Genomic DNA, 18,615 nt, shown 5'->3' with positions numbered 1-18,615 from the left:
ACCTCAGAGCCCCCGGGGTCCCTGCCCCACAGAGCTTCAGAGCCACACTGCGCCGGCGCCTGAGATGCCGCTGATGTCCTTCCCTGCTTCTAATGGATGAACGAAAAGGAAAGCAGCAATTCAAAGGAAGCTACATAACTGGGACAGAAGTGAGAAGCAGGGAATCCCCCAGGGTCGGTTTTGTGGATGTGTGGCTCAGTAACCCATGAACATTGACTCTTTTCTTTCTGGGCCATAAGGAATCTCTCCATCCTTCTGTAGGATAAGTGGAGGCCTGGAGAAGGTGGGGGGAGGGGGGAGGAAGGTAACAAGTGGACAGCACCCCCTTAACCTCACACATCAGACCCTCAGGAGACCCACACACCTACCAGACCTACCAGGGTCCAGTGTGGAGAAGTGATGGCTATTCTTTGGGACTGGGAAGACTGGATCTAACCCAGTACTTCATTCCCACCATCATCCATTCTTTAGGCATTCAGAGAAAATGAACAAGGTCCTTAGTTTCACAGGCTTACATTCAGGTAGGAGAACAAACAAAAGCAAATAACAAGATAAGTATCAACTGGATGAGCACTCTTAAAGAGATGAGCATAGTGAGTTGAGAGAAATTGGCAAAGGATGCTTTAGGTAAGGATTCAGGAAAGGACTCTCTGGGAAGGGGTATTTGAGGAGAAATAAGAATTCATGGTCCATGCAAAAAGCTAGGAAAAGAGCAATACCAAGCAGATCAAAAGCAAGTGCAAAGGGCCTGGGGTAGAAAAGAAAATGGCTTGTTTGAGGAAGAGGAAAAAAGCCAGAGCTGTGGAAGCAAGATGAATAAGAGGAGAATTGTGGTATGAGGTTGGAACAGGAAGCAGGACCATCATCTAGGGCCTTACAGGCCCCAGCATAGAGTTTGAAATTCATTGTAAATATAAAGGTATTAAGCAAGGGACTGGCAGGATCTAGTTTATATTTAAAATAGTCTCAGGATGTTGTGTGAAGGATACACTGTAGAGAAGCCAAAGTGAAACAGGCAGACCAGTGAAGATATTCCTGCATGAGCTGGGTAGTGTCTCTGTGACCTTTATGACCTTGGAAAGTCCCTGAACAAGGCTACATTTCAGTCTTCCCACCTATAGTACAGCTACCACCTACACTCAATAGCTCACAAACTCTTCGGGCTCCTGCAGATGGGGAGAAAGGTGCATGTGGCCTTGCTCACCCCTGTATGATGTCTGCATGCCTTATCTGGAGCTGGAGCCATGCCCACAACTTGCCTGTGAAGGCCTCTGCATTAGCCCGTAAGAAAGGCACGGTCTAGAGGGCCCGTCATGACACTGAGGGCAGCTCTCCACCCGGATGGAACTGAGAACACATGGAGGCTGGCCAGGAAGCGGGGAGCTAGTTCACATTGCAAAGGGAGACACAGGCCAAGGTGGAGGCTGGCCGAGCTCCCAGGAGGCAGGCAGAAGTGAAGCAAAGGCAGGTCAGGGTCTGATGGCGTTAATTACAACAGAAAAGATCCACTCTGACCAGGGGAGTCCTCAGACAAACCTGGGCTCAGCTCAGATAAGGGAGGGAAGACTCCAGGAGCAAGGCCAGCATGTAACTTATCCAGAGAAACCTGGCAGTCTGGCCAGGCTGCTGGAGAACAAGAGACCTTCTGAGCAGAGAGGAAATGTCTCAGGCAAGTCTACCGTGGATAAGCCAGCACCCAGGAGACCAGCCCACCATCTGGGGACACATGAGTAAGCTCAGCTCAGATCATCTGAGCCTGGCTCATAACAGAAGAACTACCTAGTTGACTCAAAAAAATTATGAATAAACAATAAATGCTTATCTGTTTTCAGCTCTTATGTTTTGGGTTAACTTGTTATGTCTCAACAGTTAACTGGTACAGAAGAGGCTGATGGCCAACGACTCCTATCTCACTGTAGCAAGTCTGCTGAAATCACAGTCCTGTTGCCCGGTTCAAAGCCTCTGTAGGTTCAGATCCCTGGACTGGGATCATGAGCTTGAGATACATTCTTGAGCTTGACTTTATAAGGCTATTGGTGATATGATGAAAACTTTCTCCCAATCTGGACCTGTTTCCTTATCTGGAAAATGAGGAGTTAGACGTTTCCAGGGAGCCTCCCAACTCCCCGTTCCATGCTTGGGTGACTCCGATCGCTTCATTCAGCTCTTCTGTCATCGAACCAACAAGTGTTTGTGCCAAGCCTGCTGTGTGCCTGCCTATGGTCAGGATCTGGGATGCAGGCGCAGACGACAGGATGTGGGCCCTGCCCACCAGGAGCTCCCGGTGCAGGGAAAGCTCCCCATCTTGTGAGTATAGAGAAGACGCCTCCGGGGAGCCCCTGATGGCCAAGGAGGCTGTGAGAGGGAGCAGTGGGCAAGATCATGGTCGTCCTTCCCCAGCACAGAGAGGGGAATGAATGCACATTCAGAATCCCCAGTGATATCCCATCCCCCCGGGATCCTGCTCCAAGATGTCTGCCTTGGTCCCTAAGGCCTTGATGGATGCCACTCAGCATTTTGGCTCATGCCCTGCGGAAATCAAAATCTGTGCCTTGAATTCAGTACATTCAACGAGCAAACAGAGGACAGCCATAGGACCCACCTCCACGCCACTCTCCCCCAGGTGACCCAGGAGAGCCGATCCTTAACTCTGGGAGACTGGCCAGTCTCTGTGGGGACAGCGCAAAAGTGGCAAAGTCCTAAGTCCTCCACTCGCCCTGATGACAGCAGTCCCTTAGGACCTCCTCCCAGCCCCAGAAGGAGGCAGATGGGTGGTGTCTGACCCAGGGGCCCGAAAAGCCATCCTACCATGAAACCAGGGGGCGATGGATTTGGTGTTCCTCTCAAAGCCGGCTCGGCGAGGCAGCTGCTCCTCCTTAAACCAGCGGACTATGACTTCTCTGGAGACAGGTCTCAGTGGGCGCTCCCAGGTCCTGCTGAGAAGAGAGATGAAGTGTGGAGAGTTTGGGAGATTGGGGGGGAGAAGGGGGAGGGGCGGGCAGGAGAGGGGAGGGAGGGCCACTGTGAGAACGAATCAGCACGATAACCACACTCATGCCTGTGGAGAGAATTCAATGAGTCGAGGTGCATGAAGGCACTTTGCCAGGACTAATGCACCAGCTATTATTATTTTCCCCAAAAGAGCACTGTTATTGCTTGCTTCCAAAAAAGCCACACAGGTTGGGAATAGAAAAGAGGATAGGAGGAGGTGTTTGAGGGAGAGAAAAGGCATTTTTTCCCTCTGGAATTTGCAGGGCACAAACACCAGCATCCATGAATTACTTCATGCCCTGGTGACCCTCGTACACCAGGAGCAGCAGACCCAGACACCCCAGAGAGGCTGGCCCATCAGCCTCCCTCCCAGGGCAGCCCATGTGTAAAATGAACATCTACAACATTATTCATTAAGGGCACTGTGGTCATAACCAAAGATTTCAAACAACTCCAATGTCTGTTAACAGAGTTGTTGATAAATTACCCCAAGCACATCTGTGGAGTGGAATACAATGCAGCTATAAAAAAGGAAAGAAAGAAAGAAGGAAGGAAGGAAGGAAGGAAGGAAGGAAGGAAGGAAGGAAGGAAGGGAGGGAGGAAGGAAGGGAGGGAGGAAGGAAGGGAGGAAGGAAAGAAAATAAATAACCAGGGTGACTGGCTGGCTCAGTCAGTGGAGCATGGGATCTCTGGATTGTGAGATTGAGCCCCATATTGGGTGTAGACATTACTTAAAAAGAAAATCTTTTAAAAAAAATGAAAATAACAATAAATGAACAGTTAAGAACTGATATGAAAAGACCTCCAAAATACAGTTAAATGGAAATAAAAGTCAAGACACAGAGCCATGTGTATAACATGCAAACTTTTCTGGAAAAAACAGAGAGAGCTATGACTTTTCATGTCACCAACTACACAAAGGAACTGGGGTTGGGGGGCACACATACACTGAGGACAGGGCTCCCCTACGGGGCCAGGGAGATCCAAGAAGGTGGAGGCAGGAATGGGAGGCAGCCATTTTCCATATTTCTTTTTAAACTTCCTGGTTTGTGAATCGAATAAATGATAAGGAAGGAAGGACTAGAGGGAGAGAAGGGGAGAAGAAAGGGAGGAAGAAATGCAGGCATGGTCAGCCCTCCCTAGCCCTCAGGGAGAGGGCGAAGAGGGGTTATGAATAATCCTAAATCCCAATTAAAGCAGAACTCAGAACAAACCATGGTTCGGGACCCAGCAGGCACTACCACCCACCCTGATGGGGCAGTAGTTGCTCGGCAAGGATGGAGGTGTGGGGGACCAACCCCGGGGCTGGCCCAAGGTGGGCACGAGTGGAAACTGGAGAGGCCGCAGGCAACCTCTTGACCCTGGGTTCTGGAATGATGGGCAGTCACCTAAGTGTCCTTGCCGAACCATTCTGGAGACCCCAGTGTGTGTGAGGACCTTCAGGGCTCAGCCACGCTCATCTACAAGCCTGTTACCAGAACCAGGCATGCACCAGCACTACCTGTGGTTAGAAAGAGTAGCCAGCCCTGGTTTCCAAGCAGCTGGGACATATTTAACCCATTTGAGGTCTTATATTACAAGTTCTTGGGGTTTATGGAACTTTAAGAGCTTGAAATGATGTGCAAACATTTCTGGATATTTTCATATGCACAGCTTTCTTTAGGTTCTCAAAGGAATCCTAGGCCCCAAAATGTTAAGACTGCCAGAACTCTGGGGCTATTAGAAATCTCCAGCCAGACTCCTCACTCTCTCCCTCTGGCCCATTACACATATTTAAACACTGAGGCTCACAGCAGGGAAATGACTAGCTCCAAAGTTCACAGCTGTTGGAGCAGAACAGGGACTGGAGCCCCCAGCCACGATGTATTTTTCAAGTCCCCTAGACCCACCTGACAGGTATGGCAAGGGGAGGCGGAAGCCCGGCGCCTGGCAGGTGGTGGTAGAGTCTGGCCTCCTGCTCCTGGCTCTGGCCTAGCTCTCGGAACATGGAGCTGAGGCCGGCAACCATGCCCTTCTGGATGGCACGAAGTGAGTGGTGCCGGTACTCGTCCCTGGCGCGCTGAGCTCGGCGGCTCCTCTCCTCGTCCGCGGCCTTGGACCTACGCACTGGAAAGGGGTGGAAAGCATGTTCACCCAGACCCACAACCCAGGCCATACACCCAGCAAGCCAGGACTGGGCCCAGAGCCCCAGGACTCACCCAGAGTCCCATGATTCACCTGGATTCACCCCCCAGGGACTACATGGAGGCTCAGAGCCCAGGAACGGCCAGGTAGGCACAGCTCTGGCCAACAGCCCTGGGTTTGTCTGTTGCCATGGAGGGAGGACACTCATGACAGGTTACGTTCATCAGCCTGTTCCTGCAGCCCCAGTCCAGAATGAGCAAGAAACCTTTGGATGGAAATATATAGCTCTATATGGGTTTCTTTCTGGGGGTGCCCTGCCTAGAGCAGCTGCTCAAACCCTGTGACCACCGGCCGACCTCAAGGACACCTGTCAAGGTGGTCAGCATCTCCAAATACTACTGCCATCCCCCACATTGACTGGAGGCTTTCTCTTCACTAAGCCCTTATTCTATGCTTTCCCTGCAATATCTCATTACAGGTGATTCCCCCCACCACCCAGCGTGGAGGGCCCATCACTATTTCTACATCAGAAACCCAGCATCCAGAAGGTGGTATAACTTGCCCCCAAATAAACAGCTAACAAGGGGCAGGGCCAGGGTTGGAACCCAAGCGCGGCTGGTTCTAAAACCCAGGCAACCCCTCCCCCCAACCTGCACCCTACCTCTCATGCTCCCTTCCTTTGAAACCCGGTGCGCCTGACACCAGAGCCCCGTCTCCTTCCCACAAAAAGCATTAAGACCCTCCAGTCCCACCTCCTCATGTTGCTCACACTGAATCTGAAACCCGAGGAAGGACAGGAACCTGCCCAGCTGGGTCAGTGGCCAAGCCAGGAGCCCTCCTTCCTGCTCCCACAGGCTGAGGTGTTGGAAACCCTAGTGCCCTGGTTCTGGTGCCCTTTCTCAGGTTTGCAGTGGCCTTGACCGCTGCTGGATGAGCATGCTGGAGAGAGAGGCTCCTCTGGTAGCTTGGTCACTCGCAGACCACGAACTCCAGATGCCCCTCTCTCCAACCTTGCAGCGTTCTGTGTTCCCAAGGCAGGGCCTGGTCTCAGCCAAGTGGCCTCAGAAAGACATCTGTGTGCTGCTGCTTCTGAAACTCAAACAGGAGTCCTGGAACTGGAAAAATGCCAAGAGAGGGAACACAACCTGTTGGAGGCGAGGGCTAGCATTAAAACTAATTCTTTTGTAGTCTTGATTGCATCTCGTCAGGCTCCTATCTGCCTCCAATATCTAATTCTTTCTGTAGAGAACTCTGGGAGCTGGACATGTGCTAACTGTGCATGACTGGTGACCGCGTGGGCCAGGCAGGTCCCCCTTCCTCCTGGAGTCAGCTCTTAGCCAGAGTCCATTCGTATTCCAACTCCATCCCACACGTGTAGCAAACACCTACTACAACCAACCAACACCAGAGACCTGTGTTTAGAGGATACAAGTTAAATAGCCCTTATCCTGAACGAGAGCACTTCTGCCTCTCAAGCTGTCAAAGGCCTTTTCTTGAAACATAATAGAACATTTCCCCAGCTCTGAGGAAGGCAGCTTGAAGTCTGTCCTTCGGAAAGATTCATGGAAGTGGAGGTCACATGCAAGGGATCCAGTAGGGTGAGCCCCCCAAGGGCAGGTTCGTTGCTATATCCCAGTGCCGAAATACACAGGAGTCAGTCAACAGGCAATCGCTAGTCTTGGAGGGCTGTGCCCAGTGAAGTACTGAACTCTGAGCGGGGTGCAGACGTAACAAAGACCAGACCCTTCCCTCGAGGCGCTCAGAGCCTGCCTGGGAAAATAAGACAAATATCTCTTAACACAATGAAATCTGGGACAGGTAAAGTATTGTCAGGGTTTAGGGGCAGAGGCCCTCATGTTCTGTGAGGGAGCCAACAGCCAAAGAGTGGAAGCATCTGGAAAGGTCAGTAGGAGTTTTTCAGAGAAAAGAAGCCATCCCAGGGAGAAATCTACGTTTGGTGCCCAGCTGGTTCATCTGTACATTCCAGACACTACGAACACCACCACGCTGCCTGCCTCGCATTGCCAGGGGAGGGTCAAAGAAGGCCAGGACGCCTGGGCCTGAGCTTTGCAGCCACAAGCCAGCAAATTAAACACAGGAGCCAGTGCCCTACAAAAGCCAGGGACCTTTGAGAGCTTATAGCCCCTGAGAGACCTTAACACTCAGTGACAGGCTGCAGAGGGAAGCCACAGGCCAACTAGGAAGACAAGCTGTTGGAACTCAGCCAGGTGAGGCCCTGAGCCATCAGACACACGGAGACGAAACCCAGCCCTAAAGGCTAGCTCTAATCCAGCCATTCTCTTCCTCAAAGGCCTTCGGGGGCCCCAGGGCACACAGGATAAAGGACAACACCCTCTCTTCCAGTCCTTAAGAGGTGTCCTGCCTGCCCCTTTCCTCCCCAACCCAATGGCTTCTGATCTCCTCTCCACTCTGCGCTCTGGCTCTACCACATTCCCCACGCTCTGCGGACCCTTCCTGGGCAGCTGTGCTCAGCCACTCAGAGCAGCTGTGAGGAACGGGCAGCCAGGGCAGCCAGAAGGGCCCAGCACTGACAGTTCTCGGGGTTGAGAGAGCAGCCGATGCTGAGAGCAGGAAGCAAGCCTTGGCGAAACTAAGCTGCTGACCAGCTCTGATTATAGAAAGGTACCCACACAGAGGCACATAGGGTCAAGGGCGGCTCCAAGACAGCTTTCCTGAGTTGTTTCCTCCCCTGGCATGTTTCTATTTTGTTTTTGAGATTGAGCTGACATCTAACTGACCTGGCGAATTCATATATTGTGAAGACTGCCCCCACAGCCTTAGCTAACACCTCCATCACCCCCCCATAATTCTTTCTCGTGGTGAGAACATTTAAGATCTAGCTTCTTAGCAATTTTGAAGTATATAATGCAGCATTCTTGACTATTGTTGACCATCATCGCAACGGGCTTTCTCTCTCCAGAACCTACTCATCTTCCAGCTGCAAGTTTGTGCCCTTGGACTCCCCCATTCCACGCCACCCTCCCAACCGCCTCTGGTAACCACCATTCTAGTCAGCTTCCGTGAGTCTGGCTTTTTTAGGTTCAACATACAAGTGCTGTCAAGTAGTATTTGTCCTTCCCTGTCTGACTAATCTCACTTAGCCTAATGCCCCCAAGGTCCATCCACGTTTTTGCAGATGACAAGATTTCTTCCTTTCTCATGGTTTAATAATATTTCATTGTGTGGCTGTGTGTACACACACACACACACACACACACACACACACACACAATGTTCTTTATCCACTTATCCAATGGCAGACCCTGAAGTTGTTTCCATATCTTGCTTGGTTGCTGTGAATAAAGCCGACTTGCCCACAGCAGGGCAGGTATCTCTCCAATGGCCTGCTTTCATTTCCTTCCGCTAGATACTCAGAAGTGGGGTTGCTGGATCAAAAGGGAGCTCTATTTTTTTTTCTTTTTTTTAGTGTTTTTAATTTTTTGAGGAAGCTTCATACTGTTTTCCACGGTGGCTGCACCGACTTATTCCCACCAAAGGAGCAGGCCAGGTCCCTTTTTGGCACGTGCCTGCCACACGCCATCTGGCTTCTCTAGGAAAGTCCCCGAACGCCTCTAGGCCTCAGTTTCCTTCTCGGGCAAAATGAGAATGACACGAATGTCTGCCTCACAGAGTTGTCATGAAGAGTAAATGAAGCATAAAAACACCATAAACCGTGAAGTGTTCTGGAAAGGCGGTGTCTTGTTCGATCAGGCCCCTGAGTTGATCCTTTCTTCAGATGTCCCAAAGCCCGAGTCTGGAGCCGGGCTGCCTCAGTCCACATCCCAGCTCCACGTTCCCACTGTGGACAAGTTACTTCATCAGCCTGGCCTTCGTTCCCTCCTAAGTAAAAGGGAGCTAACCGCAGTCCCTACCTCATAAAGCTGTCATGACGATGGAGGGAGCTAATGTAAGCCACTTAAAACCATGTCAGGGACACATTAAGCACCATGGTTAAGGGTTAGTTAAAATGTTTCTTTTCATTAGCCCTGGTATTTCTAGGTCCAAACCAGAGTTCATGGCCAGTCCAGGAAGAGACGCCCTTGTGGATCGATCACAGGGAACCTGCTCGGGGTCAAGCAGCTCACCCTAAATTGCACTTGAAAATCTTCAAAGATTGGTTTAGTTCCTACTCGGAATCAGGAACGGATTCAGACCGTATCCCATGAATCTGCCACGAATACCCTCAGCCAAAACTCATGGGGTTTCTTCCCGCTAACGCAGTGAAAATAACCCATACTCATACGAGTAGCCACGAGTATCTTTTTGCCCTGAACCAGCCAAGTGTGAGACGCTCCGCGTGGCCCAGTGGACCTGCTGTGGAGATGAGGACCCACCCCCGGTCACCTGCTTCCTCCCCCAACCGCACTCTGGCTGAGATGATGCCCCGTGGGCCTGTCCAGCAGGCACTGGGAGGGCCAGCACAGTGCACAGGACAAAGGGGGAGCACGGCCACCCCCACTCCTGAGGTAGGATCCAGAGCTGCCTCTCTCCTTCCTGCAGGAGACTGAGGCTCCCGGTAAGACCATAATCTCCCAGTAACACCATAAAGATGACTGGGACCGTGGGAAAACCCTGAAGACTTCAGAAGCAAGTCTGACTTGAGAGATCCAACAGTGGACCAAGCACAATAAGACACTACCATGAGGGTAGCTATTTTTTTTAACTTGTTTAATTAGGAAAAACAGAAAACAAGTGTTGGCAAGGGTAAAGAGAAAGCGCAATCCTGGTGCATTATCGGTGGGCATGGAGCGTGGGGCAGCTGCTGTGGAAAACAGGATAGCAGTTCCAGAAAAATTAAATGTGATCACCATGCGAGCCAGGAACTCCTCTTCTGGAGATACACCCAGAAGAATTGAAAGAAGAGCTTCGGACACATTTTTGTACAGCGATATTCACAGAAGCATGAGTCACAAGAACCAAAAGGTGGAAACAACCCAAATATTCATCAAAGGAGAAATGGGTAAACAAAGTATGATATACACGTACAGTGGAAAATTACCCAGCCCTAAAAAGGAAGGAGAGTCTGGGCCGCCTGGGTGTCTGCCTGTCGGTTGAGCATCTGCCTTCAGTTCAAGTCATGATCTTGGGGTCTTGGGATGGAGTCCCTCCTCCAGCTCCCTGCTCAGTGGGGGAATTTGCTTCTCCCTCTCCCTCTGCTGCTCCCCCTGCTTGTGCTCTTGCTCATGCTCTCTCTTTCTCAATTACATAAATAAAATCTTAAAAAAAGAAGAAAAAGAAGGGGATTCTGATCCCTGCTCCAACGCAGATGAATCTTTAAGACAGTCTCCGAAGTGAATAAGCCAGACACGAAAGGACACCCTAGGAGTTCACTGCTACCCCCATGTACTGTACTTAACGATAGTTAAATACACAGCGAAAAGCAGAATGGTGGTTCCAAGTAGCTGGGGACTTACTGTTCAGTGGAGGCAGAGTTTCAGTTTGGAAAGATGAAAAAGTTCTGGAAACGGGGAGGGGGAGGGGAAGGGAACGCTGGGGGTTGATGGTATTCTGACAATAGGAAAGTACTCAATCCACTAAACTGTACACTTAAAATGGGTAAAGTGGTAAATTTTAAGTTGTGTATCTTACCACAGTTTTTTTTTTTTTTTTAAATGGACATTCTGTAACATTCTGGTTAGTGAGCACTGGGCTGAGAATTAAGAAGCCAGAGCAGAGGGACACCAGGGTGGCCCAGTCACTTGAGTGTCCGACTCTTGATTTCAGCTCAGGTCATGATCTCAGGGTCGTGGCATCGAGCCCCGGGTCAAGCCCCATGTTAAGCCCCAAGTGGAGCTCTGCACTCAGTGGCGAGTCTGCTTGATATTCTCTCCCTCCGTCCCTTCTCCTGTTCATGTTCACTCTCTCTCTCAAATAAATAAAGAAGAAGCAGCAGCAGCCAGAGTATAGCTAAGTGTCTCCATCAGCAAGATGTGTACCCAGCTGTGTCCCTGCCTCAGCCCTCAGTTCTATCCCATGCAGATAAGGGGAAGGTCCCTTCCAGCTCCGACCCCATATCTCAGGGAGGCACCCACACCTGCCTGGCCTGGGGCCACCTTCCCAGAACTGAGACACCACCCTCCAGGATGGCCCAGCCTGGAACCCTCCTGCTCAGGAAGAAACCCGGAGTTCCACAGGCTTTGGAATCCAAACTCTCCCATATCAGACCTGGAAACTTCAGCTGCTACAGGCTCAGGGGAGTAGAGAGAGCTGGCATTTGCTTGGCTTGACTCCTAACTGTCTAGACCGGGACAACTTTTCATCTCTCTGGGTCTTAGTTTTCCCTCCATGAGACAGTACCATCCCTTATCCAATGGCTGCCAAAACTGCCAGACTGCTCTAGAATCATGTCCTTATCTGTGCTCAAGATAACACTGCTCAGTTCTCTAACACCGAAGAGCAAAAACAGAAGTTGGTTTTCCTCCTGGCAGAGTCTGCAAGCAGTTACAGAGCTGCAGACATCGAGCCAGACCAGTCACTGCAAGAGGCAGAGTTCTTAACACTCTAACACAGTCGGGCAGGGCGTGCACATCTATTCAGCACCTGCGTCCTTAGGACCCACTCTATGCCCACTCTGTGCTGCGCAGGACCAAAGCTGCTCATTGCACGCCTCCAGGGGGCACAGTCTCTGCGTGATCATCATAGATTTGGACACATGTAACAATTTCTGGCAGATGATATAGTGCAGCATCTTCTAATTTTACCAGGTCAGCATAACAGCTGATTGCCAAGCTGATACTAGGAGATTTGGGTACAACAATGGACAAGACACAGTCCTTGCTCTCAGAGAGCTTACCGTCTGGCAAGGGAACCACGCCAGCAAACCATGGAACTGTGTTGGAGAACTGATGCCTGGTGGACACATGAGATTCAACCAATAGAGGCCAAGGAAAGGGTCTTCTGGGCAGAGCAGGCTCAGGGGCAGAGGCCCAGGGGCAAGAGGGAGCTCAGGCATCCCTCCTGGGGTGAGTGGGCATGGCTGCAGGGCAGCTCCCCTACAGACCCAGCAAGAGGTGCGGATGCAGAAACAGGGAAGCCCATTTAGGAAACCAGTAAATACTGGCTAATTAATTCTGATGCTTTACAAAAGGGTGATTGGAAGCCCCTGACACGTTTTCAGCAGGAGAACAGGAGGCTCTTTCCACTTCTTGAAGATCGGTTTGGCTGTAGTGCTGGGAAAGAATCTCAACAGCAACAAGAACGAAGGCTTGGAAAACAGAGAAGGAGGTGAAGAGCCACGGGGTCAATGTTCAGATGGTACCAGGGCAATGGGGTGGAAGGGGGTAAATTCAAAGAACGGGAAAGAAGTAGAATTCTTACCCCTTGGTAAGTTTGGGGGTTGATCGTGAGCAAAAAGGAGAGACCAGATCGACAGCCAAGTTTCTACCCTTGGCAGCCAGGTGATAAAGCCCATTGGGGGAAGGGGGGGTTGAGGTTCAGATGTGTTGAGGTGCAGGTGACTGTGGGATCCCAGGAGGACATGGAGTTCTAGAAGATCGTTAGCTGCTGCTCATCATAAGACCCCTCTCTAGAGAACTTGCCCATGGTTCCTTGGGCCCTTTCTCCCACCGTCCAGAAAAAAAAGACTCATTGCTTTATAGAATTCCGATGATCCAGTTACATCCACAGAGAAACCCAATGCTTCGAAGCAGTGTCCGTGTGGAGTCCTGCCTTGGATGAATAATACAATGTTTCTGAAAATTAGTGAATCATATATATCACACAAATATATGTTTATTTCTATACATTATATATGTTATTTATATATACATATATAATATACATTATTATATATTATTAATGTGTATATTTATATAATATATAATATATATTTATATACATAGAGATACACAAATATACAAATATATATGTGCATATATAAAATGTAAATGCTCCCATAAAGATTTAAATTGTTTATGTGGGCAGTTGTGTTTAACGTCTCCATTTTCCACTCCATGTGATGCTGGACAACTCCAATTATCATATCTATATTTTATCTCCCCATTTGTAAAATGGGGACTTCATAGGGTTGCTCTGTAAATGAGGTAAACGAAATATTACATGGAAGGGTCCTGGACAGCTCCGGCACAGAGTACAAGTTCATTAAGTATCATATATTTAGAAAGGGTCCGTCCCACTTAAGACAGAAAGGAGTGGAGGTGGGGAATTGGTATAGAGGAAGGGGCTGGGTAGTGTCAGGAGCTCTGGTCAGGCAAACAGGAGAAAATGAAAATTTTGTGAAACGGGGAAGCTTCCTGACCCCGGGGGGAGGACAACAGGCCATCCAGATACTGAAGTCTATGCACACAGACCCCTGGGGACCCAACCCACAGGTGGGTTTGGCACCAAGACGATGGACCCTGAGAGATGAGCCTCAGGGAAAGAAAGTGAGGCTCACCCACAGCTAAATGTAGGCCAAGGGAAGGAATGTTCTCTGCTCCCTGACTCCAAGGCCTCTGAGGTCATGGTCCGCCAAGTCCCTCTAGCAATTCCTGATGGCTGCCAACAGTGACCCCCTGTGGCCACCAGGCACAACATCAGAGGTTCCTTAAGACCAGAATGCTCCCCGGACTCTGCTTTGGGACAACAGAAAACCCCCAGAGATTCTTGAGCAATTCAAAAGAGAGAAGCCCAAGCAGGATACAAATCGAGCACATGGGGACTTGGGCTGGCATTATTTTCAGTTGTAAAATCAACCCTACGTGACACTTGGAGCTGAAGGAAGACCACTACTAGTTCTGTCCAAAGAGATGCTGCTCCATTTCCAAGGCCGTCTATGCACGGAACAGACCCTGTTTTGTGTTATCTTTCCCTCCGGCCCCACATTCAGCTCTGCCCCACCCCATCTCCCCACCACACGGCATCCCCCTTTCCGGGTCTGCCTGTTTCCAGCGCACGGCATTGTAGAATCACCCAGGTTAAACCCAGACTCCAGAGCACTCTCTTTTCTGTGAACAAAGAGAACAGACCCAACACAGCTGGACTCCATCCTGGGCCCGAGCACACATTTTTCTCCCCTGGACTCTGAGCACACAGCAAAGGGTGAGACAAGCAGAGTACACATGGTGGGGTAGGAGTCACACCAAAGTGACACAGTCAAGGAGGGAGGGGAAGGGTTCATGAGAACAAGTCCCAATATTGGGATAGTATCATTTACCAAGTCATGCTGGCTCTTCTCCAAATCTCTGGGCAACTAGACAGCACCTAACTCCACACTCCTACAAGTTTGCAGTTGAGAATTAATTAAATGAAATTTTGCCTGAGATTTTCAAAGCTTCTCAGAGGCCAGAGCCTGCTCTGCTATTTGAACTGACGTAACGGACCCTGAATTCAAGTGATACTAAAGGAAACAATGCCCCCTTTTTTTTTCTAACTCGGAGAATTTAATTTAGGTGTTTTATCAAAAACTGCTGCTCCCAGTAGATTAATGGCCCACTATAATCTTTCATATTAAATTAATTGAGTGCAGAATGGCTTTGCTGGTTTTGAATGACAGCCTCCAGAGTTTAGCTCATCATTCTTTAAGGAAGCGTAAAATAAGGAACCAGCATCGTCAGGCCCGCATTATCACCTTTTCTCTGTCTTTTGGAGGTTTTTCCACTTTCCATTGCCACACGGTGCATTAATTTGCAGTTAGGCAGCTCCTGGGCCCGACGATCTCCGCTCTGCATCCTTAATGAAACACCCGCCCTGCCCCTAACAGTCCACCTCATCATGTCGCTATAAAAAGACTCTTACTATACCCTTACTCTGCCCTCCCAACAAGCCTCAACCCGACATGATTACCTCCACTTTCCAAATGAAGAAACCGTGCAGCTGAGCACAAACTAGCTCACAGTCACACACAATGGTGTGTTCCACAGTCACACACACTCAAGTCAGTGACAGAGCAAGGGCAGGACTCCCAGTCCAGTGCTCCTTCTCCCACACGAGAGCAGCCTCATGTGACTTCACTTTGTAACTGCTCACTACTTTTGCAGGATAAAGCTTTGTCCTGCCTTTTTTTCCTCCTATGTCTTCTTCCATCCTGAATTTAAACGAATGAATTCTTCTTTAGCTCTTTCCTGTCTTACCTTTGTCACTTTCACCGTTGTGCACCGTGAACCTCGGGCTGCAGCCATGTGGGGACACATACCTCGTCCTACACACACAATGACCTTGCTTTTGCTCAGTGCTGCTCCCTCTGCCGGAGGCCCTGCTCTGCTTCTGGGCTTCCCCACTTTCCCCAAACCAAGTGCCATTTCCTCCACGGGGCCTTTGCAAAGGCTCTGTACACCATGATCACGTGCGATTAATCCCTGGATTGCCAGGCTGGCTCAGTGCCCACAAATCTGTAACTATGATATGCCACATTAACAAAAAGCATAAAAATCATCTGATTATCTCAACAGATGCAGAAAAAGCATTTGACAAAATTCAGCATCTTTTCATGATAAACACTCACAACAAATCGGGTATAAAAAGAATGAACCTCATAATAAAACCCAAACATGACAAGCCCACAGCTAACATCATACACGACAGAGTAAGGTTGAAAGCTTTTGCTCTAAGATCAGGAACGAGACAAGAATGCCCACTGTCACCACTTCTCTCACCATGATACTGCAAGTCTTAGCCAGAATACTTAGGCAAGCAAAAAATAGTAAAAGCCATCCAAATCAGAAAGGAAGAAGTAAAAATTGTCCCTGTTTGCAGGTGGCATGACCTTACGTAGAGAAAACCCTAGATATTTTGCCCCAAAATTGTTAGAATTAATAAACAAATTTGGTAAAGTTGCAGGATACGAAATCAACATATGAGCTTCAGTTGTGTTTCTATCCAGTAACAATGACTGCCCAAAAAAGAAATTAGAAAAACAACCTCACTCATAACAGCATCAGGATGGGTGAAATAGATGATGGGTGTTGAGGAGGACACTTGCGATGAGCATTGGGTGTTATATGTAAATGATGAAACACTAAATTCCACAAGTGAAACTAGTATTACACTGTATGTTAACTAATGGGAATTTATTTTTCAAGGTTTTATTTATTTATTTGAGAGAGAGAAAGGGAGAAACAGCATGAAGGGGAGGGGCAGAGGGAGGAGAGAGAAAATCTCAAGAGAGTGTACACTGAGCATGGAGACCAATGCAGGGCTCAAGCCCAGGACCCTGAAATCATGACCTGAGCAAAAACAAGAGCTAGATGCCTAACCAACTGTGCCACCCAGGCACCACACTAACTGGAGTTTAAATAAAAACTTGGAAAGGGAAAAAAAAGAATAAAATACTTAGCAGTAAATTTAACCAAGGAGACAAAAGACCAGGACACTAAAAACTTTAAGACATTGATGAAAGAAGTTAAAGAAGTCACAAATAAATGGAAATATATCCTATGTTCATAGATTGGAAGAACTGATATTGTTAAAATATACATACGACTCAAAGCAATGTACAGATTCAATGCAATCCCTATTAAATTTCCAATGGCATTTTTCAGAGATAATAGAAAAAATCATAATCCTAAAATCTGTTGGGAATCACAAAAGATTCTGAACAGCTAAAGCAATCTTGAACAAGAAGAACAAAGCTAGTAGCATCTCACCTAATTTCAAATTATATTACAAAGCTATAGTAACCAAAACAATGGAAAAAATACAGGAAAAAAATACAGGGCTCAGAAATAAACTTACACATACATAGTCAAATAATGTTCAACAAAGGCACCAAGAATACACAATGGGGAAAGACAGTCTCATCAGAAAAATGGTGGCACTGGGAAAACTGGATATCCACATGCGAAAGAATGAAATTGGACACTTACCTCCTAGCAAACACAAAAACCAATTCAAAATGGATTAAAGACTTAAATATAAGACCTGAAACTATAAAACACCGGGAAGAAAACATAGGAAAAAAGCTCCTTGACACTAGTCTTGGCGATGTGTTTTTGGATATGACACCAAAAACAAAAATACTAACAGGTGAGATTATGTCAAATTAAAAGCCTTCTGCACAGTAAAGGAAATCATCAACAAAACAAGAGGGCAACTTGCGGACTAGAAGAAAATATTTGTGAACCACATATCTGATAAGTGGTTAACATCCAAAATATATAGGAGTCCATACAACTCAATAGCCAAAAAAAATAACCCATTTTTTAAAATGGGCAAAGGACCCAAATAGACATTTTTTCAAAAGGACCTACAGATGACCAGCAGGTACATGAAAAAGTGCTCAACATTATTAATCACCAGAGAAATGCAAATCAAAGCCACAAGGAGACATCACCTCACACCTGTTAGGACATCTATTATCAAAAAGACAAAAGATACCAAGCATCGGTAAGGATGGGAAGAACTTAGAACCCTCATACAGTGCTTGTGGAGACGGAACCATGGACAATGGCACGGAACGTAGCTAACTTCCTTCCACCGCTGTTTTTTTGAGCTTGCACTTATGTTCTAAAAGGTGCTAGGGGGTACATTTTTGCACTGAAATCTAATGCTGTTTTAAAAACACTCAAAACATTTTTCACAAAAACAGTCCTTCGAAAAAAAGAGAAAATAGTCCTTCGTCATTACATTATTTACCCATGAATTTGTACATTTCTGTCTGCTAATTTAGGAATGATTTTTTTCCGTAAAAAACACATATTCAAGAACCCCAAAAAAAAAGTTTAGATCAACATTATTCATTATTCGTAATAGCCCCAAAGTGGAAACAACTCAAAGGTCCATCAACTAATGAACAGATAAAGTGGTGGTCCATGCCTACACAAGAGCCTTACTCAGCCATAAAAGGGAAACTGTCCACTTTAAAAGGATGAATTTTATGTTATGTGAATTGTCTTTCAATTTTTTTTTTTCAAGTCTGTTGAGTGAATCTGGCCTGTGGTTGAGAAAGGCTGAGGACCAGAGGGCTGGCGAGTGGAAGTCATGCAGCCTCTGTGCTCCCCTGGCCCTGGCCCTGGTTCCAGTCGTCTCTCAGGGACACCACTGCCACAGCTTCATCCTCTCTCTCTCACCTCCAAACCCACTTTTACAAGTGTCCCGCTGACCACCTGCATGAACCATGCCTTTTTATTTTCTCCATGTTTTGACCTCCGGGACCTGGCTCAGCCAAGAGAGACACTTGCCCTCCCAGGATTGGCCAGTTCCTAAAGATGTTAAAGGACTCGCCCGCAGGTGTGCCTTTCACTTGCGAACCAGCCAATCCAAAATCTTCGAATCACTTCCTCTATCTAGTTCTCACTGTCTGGGGCACTGTCCACCTGCCCTCATCACCCCAGGGCCAGGCGTCAGACAACTCAAGAGCCCCTGTGCCCCGGAGCCTACAGACATTATTCAAACCAGCCAATCCTACACCTGCTGACCCTGCCTGGCCTCACCTGCCCCAAGCAAACCACAAGAAAGACTCCTGCCCGCACTGTCCCCCGGTTCCCTCCTCCTGGTGTTCCCAGTGTAGCCCTGCTGGGTGTGCCCTACCCCCATGGGTAAAAA

At 48.3% G+C, this 18,615-nt stretch overlaps 1 protein-coding gene across 2 annotated transcripts in view; it reads right to left on the bottom strand.

Annotated features, from left to right (window-relative positions):
* SH2D4B (SH2 domain containing 4B) overlaps nt 1-18,615 on the bottom strand; it is an 84,818-nt gene that overhangs the window by 23,112 nt on the left and 43,091 nt on the right. The window contains exons 5-6 of one of the 2 annotated variants that reach the window (XM_046027852.1): nt 4,881-5,097; nt 2,809-2,936 (exon numbers count right to left, since the gene is read on the bottom strand). In XM_046027852.1, coding sequence (XP_045883808.1) covers nt 2,809-2,936; nt 4,881-5,097 — 345 coding nt within the window. The remainder of the gene's footprint in view (nt 1-2,808; nt 2,937-4,880; nt 5,098-18,615) is intronic. The other variant, XM_046027853.1, reaches the window with a different exon arrangement.

The sequence above is a fragment of the Meles meles genome, chromosome 13, assembly GCF_922984935.1.
Source record: "Meles meles chromosome 13, mMelMel3.1 paternal haplotype, whole genome shotgun sequence".
In the NCBI taxonomy this organism is placed as follows: Eukaryota; Metazoa; Chordata; class Mammalia; order Carnivora; family Mustelidae; genus Meles; species Meles meles.
This window is presented reverse-complemented; position numbering and strand designations above follow the sequence as displayed.